This window comes from Gavia stellata, chromosome 12 (genome assembly GCF_030936135.1).
Source record: "Gavia stellata isolate bGavSte3 chromosome 12, bGavSte3.hap2, whole genome shotgun sequence".
Classification (NCBI taxonomy): Eukaryota; Metazoa; Chordata; class Aves; order Gaviiformes; family Gaviidae; genus Gavia; species Gavia stellata.
The window spans coordinates 7,252,064-7,268,042 of NC_082605.1; the positions used below are offsets into that span (position 1 = coordinate 7,252,064).

Below are 15,979 nucleotides of genomic sequence, written 5' to 3' on the forward strand. Positions count from 1 at the left end.
GTCCGCTTTTCCCCCTTAAAATCTGTTTTCTTGTTGACAATTTCTCCGAGTGCTGGCCCTCCTGCAGTGTTTGCTCACAGTGTTCATGACAAATGGGGATTCTCGGACTAGGCTTCCCTAAGGGAAGGCAAATATTTGCCTTACTAATATCTATCTATCTATCTTTTTTTTTTTTTTTTTTAAGTGCAGAGGCTTTCTAAGAAAAGGCTAAAATCCCCTTTTTCTGTCACTTAGTAATTCTATGGAGTGTGTTACAACTTTAGGAAATAAGTGAGCAGAAAAATGTGAAAACCTATTTGTGATAGAAGATGGACTCTGTGGTATGTCAGAGGAATTTGACTATTGATGAATGTTATGTAGGGTAGTGGTAGCTTGTAAAAGTCGTGTTCATGTGAGATAAGACAGTGTTTGGCTATCAGCTATTGCTTAAAATGGTATGGCCACAGCGTACTGAGTAATTATAATTCTCTAAGTGGGTCAGTTCATACTCCCTGAGTAATAGTTGTCTCTTCTGACTGTTTAATTTTTCTTGCTTCTCTGGAGTTTTCCTTTCTTGGGTGGAACGGAGAAGCTCCTTTTCAGAAGTCAATTTTAAAGTTCTATTTAGCTGGGGGTTAAAACTTTGTTTTGCATGCATAGAGGAATGGGGTTGCTAACAACACGCAGTGGACTGTCTCGTAATCATTTTCATGTTTTAAAAAATGACAGCAGCATTTATCTTCTATATTACAATGAAATTCTAAGAAGTCTAGGATGTTTAAAAAACCAAAAAGATACAAATAAGAACTTTCTAACTGCATGTTGTTGTTCATGTATGTTTAAAATGGGAGTTTGTTTCAAAGAAAATAATGATAAAGCTAAGGTGAGAATAGGAGATGGATTATCAGATTGAGAATAATGTTCATCTTGGTGGAATAGATTCATTTCAATAGCTTTAGCTGTTCAGAATTTGGCAAACAAATTTATACTAATAAATCAGAAGGGGGAAGTGATTAACCTTCACCAACTCAAAATTAGATTGCATCTTTAGTATAACTTCATTTTTAAAGCAGACCAATTCTAAAAATGTGTTTTCTATCAACAGGATGTAAAGTAGAATCTATATTCCTGAATGTTGAAGCTGTAAACACACACAGAGATAAACCCGAGGTAAGAATATTTTTCAAAGCAGAGAACTTGACGTAATGTGCTGTCTGAGCTGATTTCCATTGTCCTTGTAGTTAGAAATTATTTGATAACTCAGCTGAGCATATTTAATTTTATATATCAAGCTTTACTACCAGTTTGCTGCTGAGGAGGGGGGGGAAATCCTTATTATTGAGCAAATTTATCTTGCATACGAGCTCTAGCTAGAGTAGTTTATCTTCAAAAAATGAATGAGAATTTGAAGATACGGTATCAATCTAAAAAACTGTATAAAGTTCTTCCAGGCTTTGGCATTCAGCAGAATTAGGGTGTAGTCAAAAAGTACGTTGTTAGGAATGCCACGCTTATTTTGGGGAGAGTAAATTACGGAATCATCAGCTTTTTCATCACTGTGATTATTGCTGTATGAAAAAGAGGAGTTGATGCCACCTGTGTTTTAAGCCAAAGCTGGAGAGGAAGACTAGATCTCGGGATACAGCAGAACAACTGTGGAAAAGGAAATTGAGTATATTTGTAAAATGTAAGTGGAGATAAGATGTCAGACCACAGCAGTTTTGTACTCTCGCTGCGTCAGGCACGTGGTTCTGCGTGCTCCTAACTGTTGACGTGAGCTTAGGCTGATTCTGCTGCTCGTGCAGAGCTCCTCCTTCGCTGCATTACGAAAGTTATGTAAAATGTGTCACGTTTGAAAATTTCTGGTTTCCTTGCAGATCCTCATGCTAATGCTACTAGGTATGGCACTGATGCCTTGCTGAGGTTATGAGCTATGTCTGCTGGTGAACTAAAAGTCAGTTTGATAACCTGAGAAGAAAGGGCTGTTTGGTGGGTTTTAGAACAGTGGTTTATGGTGAAAAGGAATATAGCGATAAATGTGTTTATATATGTGTGTATGTATTCAATAAGGCATGTGACGCAAAATGTCTTACATGAGGGTACACGTTTGTGTCTGTTGTGCAGGATTCATGCTGGAGGGATCTGCAAAGAAGTTTTGTTTTAATGATTTGGGTATTCTGAGTTGGGTATTCTGACTTGGGTATTCAGTTGGGTATTAAGTCTGAAAATACAGACTTTTGGTCATTCATAGCTAAGACATTTTCTATTAGATAGTCTTATTGCGCATTTCCTCTCTCTACCCCTTTCTCCTTTGTCGTTCTGCTTTACCACTTTTGTGTCTTAGTTTGGTTTGTTAGGTTTAGGAAATCCATTCTGTTTTCACAGTGCCTAAAAGGTGTTGGAGAGGCATGGTGAAAATAGATGAGGATGTCTTAGAAGCAGGTGTTAGGTTATCCATGTTAAATAATGTAGATCAACTGAACATTTTTAGTTTGGCAGTTAAAATATTGGTGCTGAATCTACTGCTTGCTAAAGTCTCTTGGGAATTGCTGTTGGAAATACCGCTTCCCTAACTGAAGAAGTTGCTTTAGAGGGGGAAAGCTCTGCCTGAATCGCCAAGTGACTCTTAACATGTCCAGCAACTGATGTGGGCATACTGACATTGGTGTTGGGAGGTTGTATTTCAGGTGCGTGTAGAGGATCATGCAGATAGCTGAATTGCAGTGGACACAAAAACACAAAGAGGTTTATTTAGAACTGAAATAAATTGAGTTAATGAATTTTTAAGAAGAAAAAAAAGGAGCAGCGGCATTTTTATTAAAAAAAACCCCAAACACTCTTCTCCCTCTGTCCCCAAAGAAACCCAGACCAGTGAAGTATGGGTGATGATAAGCTGTTCATTTCGTAGGGTGAATGAAGGACTAAGTTGATCCTGTCTGTGTTTAAATGCTGCTCAGAGCGCTATGAAAATTTCAAAAGCTTTCATTTACATCACCTACAAAAATGTTAATTACTTCTGTAAAATTAAATTTTCAAGTAGTCTATTGAAGTCAAAGCATGTAATTAAATACAGCGTCACAGATAACAACATTGTTAAACAATGAAACTATTTGATTAAGAATTGCCGAGTGTGCTGTTCTCTGCCTCCACAAGTAATTTGTAGTCCGTGTTTCAGAACAGTGCACTCGCTCCCATTTGGCTTCAGCTGAAAGCATCTATTTTCACATGGCAGAAATGCAGGCAAAGCACTACAGTATTTGTTTAGAGTATGTGTAAACCTCATTGTATGATGATTTGCCTGAAGTGGATCGAAGCCTTGTTTGTCAGCATTGTAGTCGCTTAAGCTCCTGACCTTTTCAAATGAAGGAGTCTATAGTCTTTTTACTGAAAATAATGCAGGGGAATTACTTTAGCTGTTGCTTGGATCCCCTCTTTGGGCCAGAAAACAAGCATGGGGGTAAAACATCTACTTTGCACCTCTGTCTTAATGAATGACAGATAGGGAGATTGCTTGTAGCAAGAAACCCAGATCTCCTTTTTGATTTTGTGGGTGGGAGACGGAGACGTTGCTGAAAGCTGAGTTTGCTTACCACAGTGTAAAACAAGTAAGACCATCAGCTCGAAGTTTGAATTTGCAGTGATTTGGCCTAAAATGGGCCAAGATCAAGATCTTAGAAGGAACTTCAGAACAGTTTATCATAGTCTGCTTTTTTGGTAAAAGGGAGGATACTCGTTGCACAGTCTTTGCAACTTGTATGAGGTGGGTACCATGGCAGGTGTGATTCCTGAGCCGCCTTCTGCACAGCTGCGCTCAAAGCTGTGCTTCCTAGCACGAGTGTTTGGCTGTGCTGGTGTTTTGGTTTTGTTTGGTTTTCAATAATTTGCTGCACTGAATGTCTTTTTTTTTGTTTTGGGTTTTTTTGTTTCCTTTTTCCTACAGCCTCTGCAAAATGAGGTGAGATCTAGTTGGTGTGATCAGTCTTGAATGGTTAAGGTGTCTGGGAAGTGATTTTTCTATTTTGTCAGGTGTAGTACATTGCCTATAACACAAGCAAATGGTAAAGTCTTCCCTTGGGAAAGAAGTATATGGCATAGTTCAGCAAAGCACTGAAAGTTGCTTAATGGATAGATGTGTATGTGCTGAAGCACATATTTTAAGTGGGTTCCTGCTTGGGCCTGTAAAAGACTTCCTCCTAAACATGAACGACTCGAGCTTTTGCTAATATTATCAGCATGGGATCAGCGATTACAGTAAATACGTTCTCCTGCTGTCTAGTTCTGGGACACCAACCAGCTGTCAGTCTGTTGCATTCTCAGGGTGTGGGGGGTTAAAAAAATCTCTGCTTTTAAATAAATGCAGCTGTGTACTTGTGAAGGAATCTGATTGGTATTTTTTGTTGCTCTTACTGCTGCATGATAAATATTCTCCTCTGTATTTTTATTATTACACAGAATGTAGACATTTCCAGACCTCCCGAGGACGCTCTTGTAACAGTCCCTGCTCATCAGTGAATCCTGTGTGCTGATCAACTATCGAACTTGGGGTGCTGTTTTCATCCTACTACTTCAAAATAAATTGAAAAACTAATCATTCCAATCACTTTGAAATAAAAAAGCCCCACCCAAACCCGACAACTCAAAACCCAAACCAAATGTTTGTACAGCGCATGACTTGAAAAAATTATCAAATCACAATAAAACTATATTGCACTGGTTAATTTATTGTGGATGAGTTATCAAACATTGATCGGCTGTCACTGTAATGCTGTTTTGTAAATTACTATAATTTAAAGATCCTGCAGCATTAAGTTTTATTGTAACAGCCAGCAATCGTTTCGTGTTAGTTGCAGTGTGTTTATGAAAGCCGTGAAACACAACATCCTGCGTGAGAAAAGAAAAAGTTGAAGTTTGTTCTCTAGGCACCAGTACTATCTATTTCAGTGCCCCTTGGGAGTGATTGGACTGCTATGTAGCATAAAATAACAATCCGTAGTTACTGTAAAACCTTAATCCTGCTGATCCATAGCACTAGTGCTCTAGATGTGCTAATTAATGATGTGGTGTTTGAAGAGGGTAGCAAGTTTTCACTTAGTTCCAGAACAATTATTCAAGGTACAGGAATGTGTATAAATGTTTTTAATATATGACTTAACAGCTGTTCTGCATTAACTAGGCTTTAGGGTTTGCTTGCCAGCAGTAGTGATTTTAAATTTTCTCTTTTCCTGCTTCTTGTACAGATGTGGGTGATTGACGAGTATTTACAGCTCTGCTCCGTATGTTTTGTACCCAGATTTTATCTAGGCTATAATGAGCAGTGTTGATCATTTCAGAACGTGGAAGCAGAGTTAGCCTCATTTTGTAGCTGGGTTGTGACTCCAGTAGGCGCGGGATCTCAAACCAGACTGCAGCTTGTTTGAGATGTGGTGCTATGCCTTGGCTCCTTTCTCTGCGGTGTTACGGTGGGCAAAACAAGGCAGTGGGAAACATCCATGCCATTGAAGCAGCTTTGTTTAGGTAGCATCAAGCAGAAAATCACCGAGTCCTGGAACTGCCTTCTGAGGGGAGGTCTTTTAGTCTTGAAAGTAAGCAAGAGTGGTGCGTTGTGGAAAGCTTTTATCTGTTAGGTTTCTCAGGTGGTATGTTTTTCCAAAACTGGGATTTTGGAAAAAAACTGTTACATTACCTGCATTTCTAAATTTACACTGAATTTTTCAGAGCTTTATAGTAACCACTAGTGTCTGATATAACCAAATAACCTCCTGGCCAGGGAGCCTCCTGCTGTGCTGCTTGGTGTTTAGTTAAACCAGCATCCCAGGATGGGCTGGGACTGGGGGGAACCCGGATTATTTTCCTCTCTCTGTCGTGACTGTGACATGGGAGTGTTTTGCCACTTTTCTGTGTTTAATTGCCCCAGCCTCTTGGCATGTGCTTTGCTGTGAAAAGTGTCGCAGAGGAGGAGATCTGAGCCTGGTGTACCTACTTGCACACATTAATTAGTGAGTCTGGTTGCTTGTACCTGACAGCTGAGGTGACGTCCCTGAGGGGTTGCAGGGACGCTGGCCATAGTCAGGTACTGAGAAACTGTGCCGAGACTGCTCGGAGTGCTGTCACCTCCGTGGGCTGCGACTAAGGAAATACTGTGCGAATTTAAGCGAAACACATTAAATTTTTGATGGAGCCAAAATCTGCGCAGGCGTCTGCTGTGGAAAAACTGAGTTTTGCTGCTTGAAAAAGGATGGCTTGGGCTGTCAGAGGAAACGGAGGGGGAAGATGGACAGGGCAGGAACTTGGCTGGAGAGGAAAGCCAGGCTTGCCTGCTCTGTAGCTGGCGGAGGTTGTGGAGGGAGGGGAAGCAGCAGAAATGCCCAGGACCCTCCATCCCTGCTGGCTGCTGCCAGCCTGATTTCCTGGGGCTGCGGCTGCGTGTTGTTCTCTTTGCTGAGCATAATGCTCATTGTGCTGATGTATGCAGTGGAGTGAAGTGGATGCTGAAAAGCCGTTTTGCGCTCTAAGGGGTCTCCTATTACAGCAAGATTGCTTAATAGTCCTCTCTGGCTTATTTTCACTGTGAAAGAAAGGCCTGATGCTGGGCAGGAAGCATCAGTGACAGTTTGTGGCACAGCTCGCCGAGGGAAAGCTGCCTGATAAGAGTACTGGACTGTTTATGTTGTGCTGTTTGTTTCCTTATTTATGCCTGTGCTGGCTCTTTTCCCTAGAGGCTCCTCCTTTTCCCTAGAGGAGCCTTCCTGCAAAATCTTGCTGTTTTGCTGTGAAGATAGCACGTAGCTAATCAGAACTGAAATGGCAGGCTCTGTCCTGTTCGGAAACTCATAGCACTTTGTTTCTTGGGGAGGCTCTGTTCTGTAGGAAAAAAATATACAAAGCAGGGAGGAGTATAATGAGGAGAGGAAGAGCAGTGGTATAAGAGCGCATTTGAGTTAATCTGTTTGTTTTGAGTCTTTCCAGAGGGGACTGGGTGAGATGGACCCTTGTGCAAGGCAGAGTGAGACTGCTCCTGCCCCAGTGAGCGCTGAGCCTCCTTGGAGAGCAAGCTCTGGAAGCAGCAAGCCCCTGGCCAGGCTGACTGAAGGAGAGCCCATATGCCTTGATAGAAATAGTATTTAAAAAAGGTGTGTGTTGTTTTTGTGCCCACTGCTGTGTTTCCTGGGCTTTCCAGACCATGTTGCTGCTGGTGCATGGCAGTGGTAGAGCTGTTCCCAGGCGGTAGTTTTGTCCAGGTGTGCTTTGATAAGGCACTGCTGAACAGTTGCAGGGACACCTTTTGGTCCCAAAAGTAAGGCTAAAACCTTGGTTGTCTTTCTAAGCAGCGGCACTGTTCTCATTGCACGGCTTTTCTCTCTCAATGCCCATGGCTATTCTGGAAGCGGGTACAAGCCCAGCTGCCATCATCTAATCTAAACTGATTCCTGTGGGTAGGAATCCATTTACCATTAATGAGGATATTAGTCCCTTTCTAAGCCTCAGTTCATCTGGTCTGGCAGTTAGGTATTCTGTCTGTCTAATAAGCCCTAGGGAGCGTTCATCACGGTTTATCCCAGACAGTTTTCTTTATCCAGTGTGACAGTTCAGCATGCTTTGCTTCTACAGCCTGTTCTTCACATTTACTCAAATTGAAGCACCTTTTGCTTTCAACTTTGTTGAATGGGTATTGGTATTCCCTCTTCGGTCCGTCTCAGTTGCTAAGATGCTGCTTTCATCTGATACCTCTCATTGACTTAAATAAGATGTATCTTCTGTCTTGTCTTGACCACCTTGATTCCTTTTAGTTTCATGTTAACAGCTGCCTGGTTCTTGCTGCTTGTGGACTAACTTCCAGTACCTCTGAATTCCTGCATATTGATGCTCCATTTCATGCTCCATTTAACTTTTTTTGAATCAACAGCAGATGCTCAGCTTAAAAGATTTTAGCCAATATTCTTGGAGTGCCCGTGGAGGCATCTCCGCAGTCCCAAGGAATTTCTGGGTGTGTTGCATCAGTTGCTAAGAAAAATACAAACAAATGCAACTAATGCCAGTATGTTTTGTTGGTTTTTTTTTTTCTCCTGTAGTCATGCAGAATGTGACTTGTTTTGCCAGCTCCTCATGTTCTTGGATGCTGACGCCTTCTGTGTGTCCTTTCCTGCAGAAGAGATGCTACCTGTAGAAGGTTCTGAAATAGGGTTGTTGCTTTTCTTTCCTTCAAGAGAGAAGTCAGAGTGTGGGTCGGGCAGCGTGCTGGTGGGTGCAGAGATTTCCAGGACTTGGATGACTGTGCCCAGCAGCATTCGTGTGTGTGTTCTCAGAAACCTTGCTGTGGCATGTTTATGGTGGAAAACAGGGTGGTTTACCCAAGGGCTTGAAGGCTGATGAGAAAGGAAAGGGCTGACACTAATGTAGGAGAATTGGTAAGGGCAGAGGTGATGTTGGCACACTTCAACCCCCAAATCAAACCTGGTGCTGCTTGTTTATCTTCTGTTTTCATATGAAATGGCTGAAAATCCTAGAAACTGGGGTTGGGGAGGGGAATGACTTGCTTTTTAAGTTGATGGTTTTGACTGATGGAGTTGTGTGTATGCTGTCTGAGAGCATATGCTGAGAGTCCCCCTCACTGTGTGCTAGTGGGGCTCTCCTTTTCCTTGAGTTGGACCGAAGAGACCTGTTTGCAAAGTAAACTCTAATAAATGTGGCTATAAAACCACTAAAACATTATCTGATGTCAGTGTGACATCTGCCAACATGCCTTATGTATCCTGAAGTGCATTTAAACTTTGTTACCAGCTCTTTAGGGAACACTTTATGTTACCAGCTCTTTAGGGAGAGTGGGGCTCTCCTTTTCCTTGAGTTGGACCGAAGAGACCTGTTTGCAAAGTAAACTCTAATAAATGTGGTTATAAAACCACTAAAACATTATCTGATGTCAGTGTGACATCTGCCAACATGCCTTATGTATCCTGAAGTGCATTTAAACTTTGTTACCAGCTCTTTAGGGAACACTTTATGTTACCAGCTCTTTAGGGAGTTATTCAGAGTCCTTCTAATGACTTAGCTGCTTACAGACAGGATCAGAATTAGCTTTATAGCTGTTGGTGTTAAAGAGTAGTTTCCTGGAGTGTGCTTGAAACAAGGAGGGAGAGGGGGGCTTCCCTCCCTCCAGATTTTATCAATTCTGTGGTTTATGAACTTTGCTGCATAGTTCTGTTTTTTCTTATACTATATGCATAAAGACTAGAAGAGATAGTGGATTAGAAAAAAATGTGTTTAAAAACAGTGGTTAAAGGAAAAAAAAGTCTTAAAAACCATAACATTGTGACCTGCGTATGGTGTGCAGAGACTGATTGTCCTACCAGACCTGGTGTAATACATGTCTTAGAGGTGCTTTTTCCCTAGCAGCAGAGAGCCTGCGTTTAGGTATCTGAGGGGCTTGGGCTCTGTGAAGCGCGTAGCGGCTGGTACGAGGTCTAAGCCTGATTTCTGCTCACAGACTGGGACCTTTCCTTGTGCTTTACAAAACATTTAGGCATTAAAACTTGCTCATCTTTTGCCTTGTGTAATAGCCGTGCATTAAGCAAAGCTACAGCTGACCACGAGACCCTTCCTTTAAAATCTTTTTTGTCTTTAAATTTGCAGAATGTAGGTGTGGATCGGTCAAGAGAAGAAGCTTTGAGGACAGTACCTAACCATCTATAGCTTCGGTTCCTGGGGGTGGCAGCCCTTCCTCCAGCGCAAGAGCGTTAAGTAGCAGCTCAGGTCCCGGAGAATGGAGAAGGCATCACTGAGCGCCGAGCGAGTTGGAACGAACGCGCCTCCCCTTCGCTTTTAAGACATTTCGAATGTGATTCAGCTTCTTTGGAGAAAACCTGTAGTTCTGGATAACTCCCAGTGCTGAAAGGTATCAGTAAAGTAAAAAGATTTATGGGAAGCAGAGTAGAGTTGGTTTTAGATTTTTCATATGTAAATTTGTGCAGTTTCAGTGGTTTTTATTGTTCATCTGTGGATACTGCAAGATGGTTAATTGCTCGTGTCAATTTTACTGTCAGATTTTAACTAGATTTTACTTTCTTTTTTAAGTGTTTTTCTAAGAGTTCCTCTTATTTTTACTGTGAACGATTGCCTAGAATTACATGGAGATTTTTTGATGGCGTATTTAACATAGGTGAAATTCTACATTTTGAGCATTGGAGGCTTCATGTTGCAAAACTACTTTCAATGGGCAAGCTTATCAGCTCTGTGAGCTTCTGTGTTTTAAATGGAGCTTCGGTTTGCCAACCACAACTTAAATTTTTCTGAAATGGGGAGACTTTCCCCTTGTAAAATAAAAGCATTAAAGCTAGATTTGCTACCTGAAAGATTCTGCTGTTTTAGCAAGATTTTAACATTTTCCAGGGGCCAGCTGTATTTTGGAGGGCAGTGGAAGACACAGTATTAAGTGGTGGATGTGTGAGTATAGCCAGCAGCCTGGGCAATGAATAGAGAGGGAGAGAGAGAGAGAGAGAGACGTCCCTTCTGCTGCAGTTACAGGAGGGGATGAGCAGCTTCTCTGAGACTGAGAGGGAGGGGAAAAGGATTCAGACTGTCAAGGGCTGGAGAAGCTGCTTGTCTTATTAGTGCTGTGGGGTTTTTTGGTTTTTTTTTTTTTTTTTTGGCAATTTCTGGAATGAATTTCAACATAGATGTATATGTTTCTCTTTTATAGCCCCATTTAATACGTACATCAGGAAACAGTACAGAAAGGTTAGGTCGAGTTTAACCTAACAGCTCATGCAAGAAAAATGCCAGGTAAATTCTGAAATTATTTTTAACACGGCACACCTGCCTTGGGTTTTTTAGCACCTTCCACCATCCCAATTCTTCACTGTTCTTTTATACCTTATGAAACTCCAGTGCTAAAAATGGAATTTTCTATGTCTGTCGAGGCCACGACCTTTTAACTGTACTAAATCAATGTGTGTTTTGTATGTGTGTTACCAGACAACTGAAGCGAGCTGCCAGCACTACTGCTGGCTCTTAGTTCTGAAATGAGGAGAACTATTCTTTGGTAGTTGGACTGTGTTTTTTCTAAGGACTTCTCTTCAATTAATTGAGCTTTTATCATGTATATTGTTGGGTGGGTTTTGTTTGTTTGTTTTGTTGTTTGGTTTCTTCCTTTTTCTCAATTCCTGTGTGAAATACCGGGCCCTCATAATGTAGTTTTGCAGGCAAGGGCTAAATTGTCTTTTGTTTGTGCAGGGTTTATAAAATAACATGCTGCTGTTGTGATTTGTTTCAATAAGCTAATTTCAGCAATATATTCAGCTCTGGAAGTAAGCCATACCATAGCGCTGGGTTCCGTTTCAGAAGAGGAATGCGTAGGGTACGGAATGACCAGAAACACTTGCTTCAAGCGCTGCTGTCTAAAGCTTTGTGTGTGTGATCCACGCGTTCGGTAACGCCCATTTCAGATCTTTATTAATTCAGCTGTGTCCGTAGTTACTGTGTGAGGAGAGAGACCACACAGCGCTGCTCAGAGAAGTTAATTTATTGATGCATAGTTAACAAGGCCACCTTCGTGGCAAAAATGTAGAAGTAATTTCCCCTCCTGATTTGACGTGTGTTGAACTGAGCATGGGAAGGCTGGGCTGTGCTCCAGGTAGCCCTCACTCCTCCGGGCCTCCGCCATCCAGCCGTGACCAGGGGTTGTTAAACAGTTTCTAAATTGTGAGAAAGCCAGAGTTTATCCGCAGTTACAGAGGGAGACTGGGTTAGAAAAGTGGGGTTTTACTGGCAGACTGCGGTACTGCTTGAGCTTGGACCTGGTTGCAGAAATGTGGTGGAAGGAAAGATTTCCCCTAGCGAGAGCTGAGCCTGAGCTCTTCGCTGGCAGGCACAGCTTGAGTTGTCTCCCCTCTCTCTCGTTCTTTGTTTTACCTCTCTCAACTTTCAGAGGTGCTGTAAAATTCCTTGAGGCTAAATGTTTTATGTATAGTGGGTATTTTTATAGCCTGCTTTTGAATATACTGTGATGAGTGTTTTACTAAGTTGAGTGTTCAGTAAAAAGAATTGTATACAACTGTAAATAAATTGTTGTGCTGATACTTGAAGAGGAAAAAAAAAAAAAAAGTTGTCTGTTCTACTTAAGAAGGTACTAAATCATGAACTGCATCCCACCGTTTCTAGCTGGCGAGACCAAGTGCAGACAATGAATGTAGGTTTGAAGCAGTTCTCCCCAGGATGTAATCACCTTTCCGGAAAGGCACTGTTAAGAATTGCAGATTATTGTCACTGTCTAAAAGCTGTGTACATCCCCCGCTCCTGACAGAACCGTCACTGACAGGGGACGTGAAAACCCTTGTCCTGATCTTGTGTGTTTGTACCCATGTTTATTTTACTGCCTTCTGACTGTTAATGCACTTGCTAGCTCAGATGCAGTCTCTCAAATGGGATTAAACTGTCTTTCCTTACATCACTGGCCTTCGTCATAATCTTTCAGACAAATGTAATCATTTGACCTTTGATCCAAGTAATAAAGATCAAATGCTACAAGGTATGCTGATGCGTGTTTCTTTCATGTCCTTTTACAGTAGCTGAAGTGCCAGGTGAGTGGTCTAGCAGGTCACCAGGTTTCCACAGCTTTTGGAAGTGTCAGAATCATAGCTTGCGTAAGGGAGCTTATATGTAAGCATAAGAATTAAGTTAATTTACCCCAGTGGTTGCTTTACTCCAATCAGTAATTATAATTTAAGGAACAAACTCAGTAACTGAGGAAGAAGTTGGAAGACTTGATTAAATACAAGTCAAGATTTGCGTGCCAACAGGGGAGAAAGGTAAGACCTTACTAATTTTACCTGGTCATTGGTTTATTAAGATCTGATCCACACTCTCAAAGCTACACTGTTCTTGCACTGTTTTCCAAATGCTGCTGCTGTTCTGAGAAAGCTGAAACCCAGCAGCAAAATGCTGCCTTCTAGTACAAATTTGCCTGTATAGCTTAGGTAGATGGCATTGCATTTGCAGGGGTGCTTGTCATTCTGAGGGATAAGGACGAAATTAATTAATTACTACTTTGTGATTTAGAATTGTGTACTCAAATTGTCATGTCTTGTTGATCACCATATACTCTTGGGTGATAAGCACTTGTATCTTCTCTGCTGGGTGGAAGGAGTGTTGTCTTGTTTTTAACTCCACTGTGTGTTTGTGGGGGAGGTAATTTTGTTCGTTTGTTTTAGAGCTTTTAGGCTGGTTTCTGGACAAAACTCTTCAATACCTCCATCTCCCTGTAGCGTGAGGATGGCCCAGACGGCGATGCGAGAGCGAGCCCATCCGTCTGCTGTCCACCAGGTGGCCCTCGGGCACAGCACTTCAGAAGAGGGCCCTGGAGCTGTGTGGCCTGCGGAAATGTCATTTCTGGTTGCTGTAATGAGCTAACGGCTGGGGCAGGGCAGTTCCCCGTTAACGTAACCCCCACGGCTAAACAGTACGGTGCTGCTGCTGAGGAGGAATATAGTAAATGCTCCACAGAGGAAAGGCGTCTCTGTCCAGGTGTCGTGGGGGCAGTCGGCTGTGAGGAGGTGCGCTTGTGGCAGCAGGAGATGCTCCAGGTAAGTCAGTCAGATAGATACCAGCTGAAAGAGCTGCTGTGTGAAGACCAAGGTTCCTCCTGAGCAGTTTGGCACCCGTTACTCCAGAGTGAAGCAGGTACGTGCAGTGAGCAAACGTTCCCACAAGTAACACTTACTACTTCTTGTAATTCATCACAGCTTCTTGCTGTCCAAATGCCCAGCACTGCTAGCAATGACATTTGTAACTTCTTAAATAGAAAAGCGTTTCTGCTTGGGTATGAGCATCCAGCACTCGCCTTTGAAAGCAGAGTAACTTTCTGGTGAAAAATGGCGAAGCTGAAATGACTTCACAGATTACTGGAAGGGAGGAAAAAACCAAAAGTTTGCTGCTCTCCCTGGCAGCAACTCGCAGCGTACTGTTTGTTCCCCCTCTGACAGGGGTGTTAAGTGCGTGTGGTGGTAACTAGGCAAACCCAGTCTGTTCGGAAATGCCAAGTGTGTTTGACTATTCCAGCCTCAATCTGCTGTACACTTACATGACATCCAAGTCTTACTGGCATTACATGAATTACAACAATAAGCTAAAGCTGTTCTTTCTTTAGAAGGAAAACAAAGAAGGCACTGTGGTTTTTTGAGTGTCTATGAAGGCTTATTGGGGGGGGGGTTGGGTGGGTGGGTGATGGGTTTCTCCTGTTCTTTCAGCAGGATTAACAGTCTGAAACTACCCAGAAGCTACAGGGTGCTCCTAAGAGCTCTGTAGCGTTGTGTAACTGTTGGACAAACTGATACTCACCAGTACATTTTTTTCCACCTGCTCTGTGGTTGAGAAAATTAAATCATTTGCAATAGTGTTACAAGATAAAGAAGGCTTTTGAGAAGGAAGGGACCTTGCTTCATTCTGTATTTTACAAGCTGACTGCAAGAAGAGTTTTGGAAAGAAAGAGCTTTGCAGCAATTACCTTAGTTTTTCTTTCTCGTTAATGGTTAAAAATCAAAATCCAGGAGTAGGTACTGCAACAAAGCAGGATCTAGTTTTGTGCCCTTTTTACAGCAAGTAGAAGGAGCCGCAGCTGCTGTATTAAAACCAAGCAAATAAAACTGGAAGAAAGATTTTGTGCTTGGCAGTTAAGCAAGATGCTTCCTCTCTGGCAGACCGGGCAAGCGGCACTAATGCTCCACGCCATCGTCGTTACCCAGTGATTCTCGTGGTAAGCTGCTGCAATCGTGTTGCTTACTTCTATCAATAGGAAGTGGCATTTCACAGCGGAAAGTCGTAGTCCCAGGCAGTATGCTGTGGCTGCTGTGGGACACTTGGGCCTCACTGCCTCACACTCTTACTGCCTCAGAATAAATACGTAGCATGATCAGTGAAGCCTGACTTCACTTGGCACTGACTCTCGGAGGGAGAGAGGGGCTTTATAAAAATGTAGTTAGAGTGGCACCGAGCTGTTTCCCACAACGCCTAGTGTTACGCTATGAATCTCTGCTTTTGCCTAATTCTAACATATTTGTGTTCTTTTTGGAAGTGATCAGGGCTTACAAATTAGTATTTTTTACTGAAGTTTAAAGACAACCAGAGTTTAATTGTATATTCTAGGAAAAAAATCATAAAGCCATGAATGAAAGTTTAATATAACTTTCTTTTACTTGAAGACAAATAAAAGAACCAAGGGCTCAAACACTTTTTAAAAAGACATCTTCTGTTCCCCAGTGTCTTCTCTCAAGCAAAATATACAGCACATATACATAACAAAACTACATTCAAGTACCAAACAGAATTTACATTTTCCCAAATAGAGAAAATAATGCACATGATTCACATACCTTAAACCCAACCATGCATAAAAGAACACTGCCCATAAATCAGCAGTTGGACATAATTAATCACACTACTGTGTATTATTATGAAGTATCAACAGCATCGTTGGAATGTGTAACACTTACTTGGGAGTTTCGCTTGATAATGTTTAACCCTGCTTTAAAGTTCCACTCTGTTCAGAGACTTACTTGTCTAAGATCTGTTCAAATTTAGGGTTAATAAAAGAAAATCCATCAAATGCAGACTGATCCATGGACTCGATCAGGTTTTTGTCACTGTAAGACAATTTTGGCTTCTCACTCAGAAATTCTCTGTCGAAATTGTTGTAGTCGCTTGCTGACTTCTGTGTTAAACAGAGAGGGAAGATAGATAGTTTGAGAGAAGCTTTGTAATTTCTTCCAGAAAAAATTGCTTAAATACAAAAGGTTGGGATGTTATTTCTTGAGCTCTCTCCTTCCCTCCTCCCACCCCTTTAGAGAAGAAAAAAAAAAAAAAAAAAAAATCTCCCTTTTTTGCCTATTTTAACAACACTGTAAGATGATAACTGGGCAATTCCTTACTTATTGTTAGTTGAAAACAAATAGCACCAGGTCACTTAGGAGAAGAACCACCTGGATTTGTGATAACGTTTCATAGAATTACCCAA

General features: G+C 41.8%; 2 protein-coding genes across 7 annotated transcripts in view; one reads left to right on the forward strand and one right to left on the reverse strand.

Annotated features, from left to right (window-relative positions):
* The window catches only part of LOC104261919 (6-phosphofructo-2-kinase/fructose-2,6-bisphosphatase 4), a 51,057-nt gene extending 40,443 nt beyond the window's left edge, over positions 1-10,614 (forward strand). For 3 of the 6 annotated variants that reach the window (XM_059823049.1, XM_059823048.1, XM_059823045.1), the window contains 2 exons: positions 1,085-1,149; positions 9,607-10,614. In XM_059823049.1, coding sequence (XP_059679032.1) covers positions 1,085-1,149; positions 9,607-9,666 — 125 coding nt within the window. In that variant the 3' untranslated portion in view covers positions 9,667-10,614. Of the gene's footprint in view, positions 1-1,084; positions 1,150-4,431; positions 4,492-9,606 lie in introns of those variants that run through there. The other 3 variants (XM_059823046.1, XM_059823050.1, XM_059823047.1) reach the window with 1 other exon arrangement.
* Positions 10,615-15,380: 4,766 nt separating this feature from the next.
* The window catches only part of PRKCD (protein kinase C delta), a 29,797-nt gene continuing 29,198 nt past the window's right edge, over positions 15,381-15,979 (reverse strand). Inside the window, exon 17 of the mRNA XM_009818125.2 lies at positions 15,381-15,676. Within this exon, the coding sequence (XP_009816427.1) occupies positions 15,518-15,676 (159 nt within the window). The 3' untranslated portion in view covers positions 15,381-15,517. The remainder of the gene's footprint in view (positions 15,677-15,979) is intronic.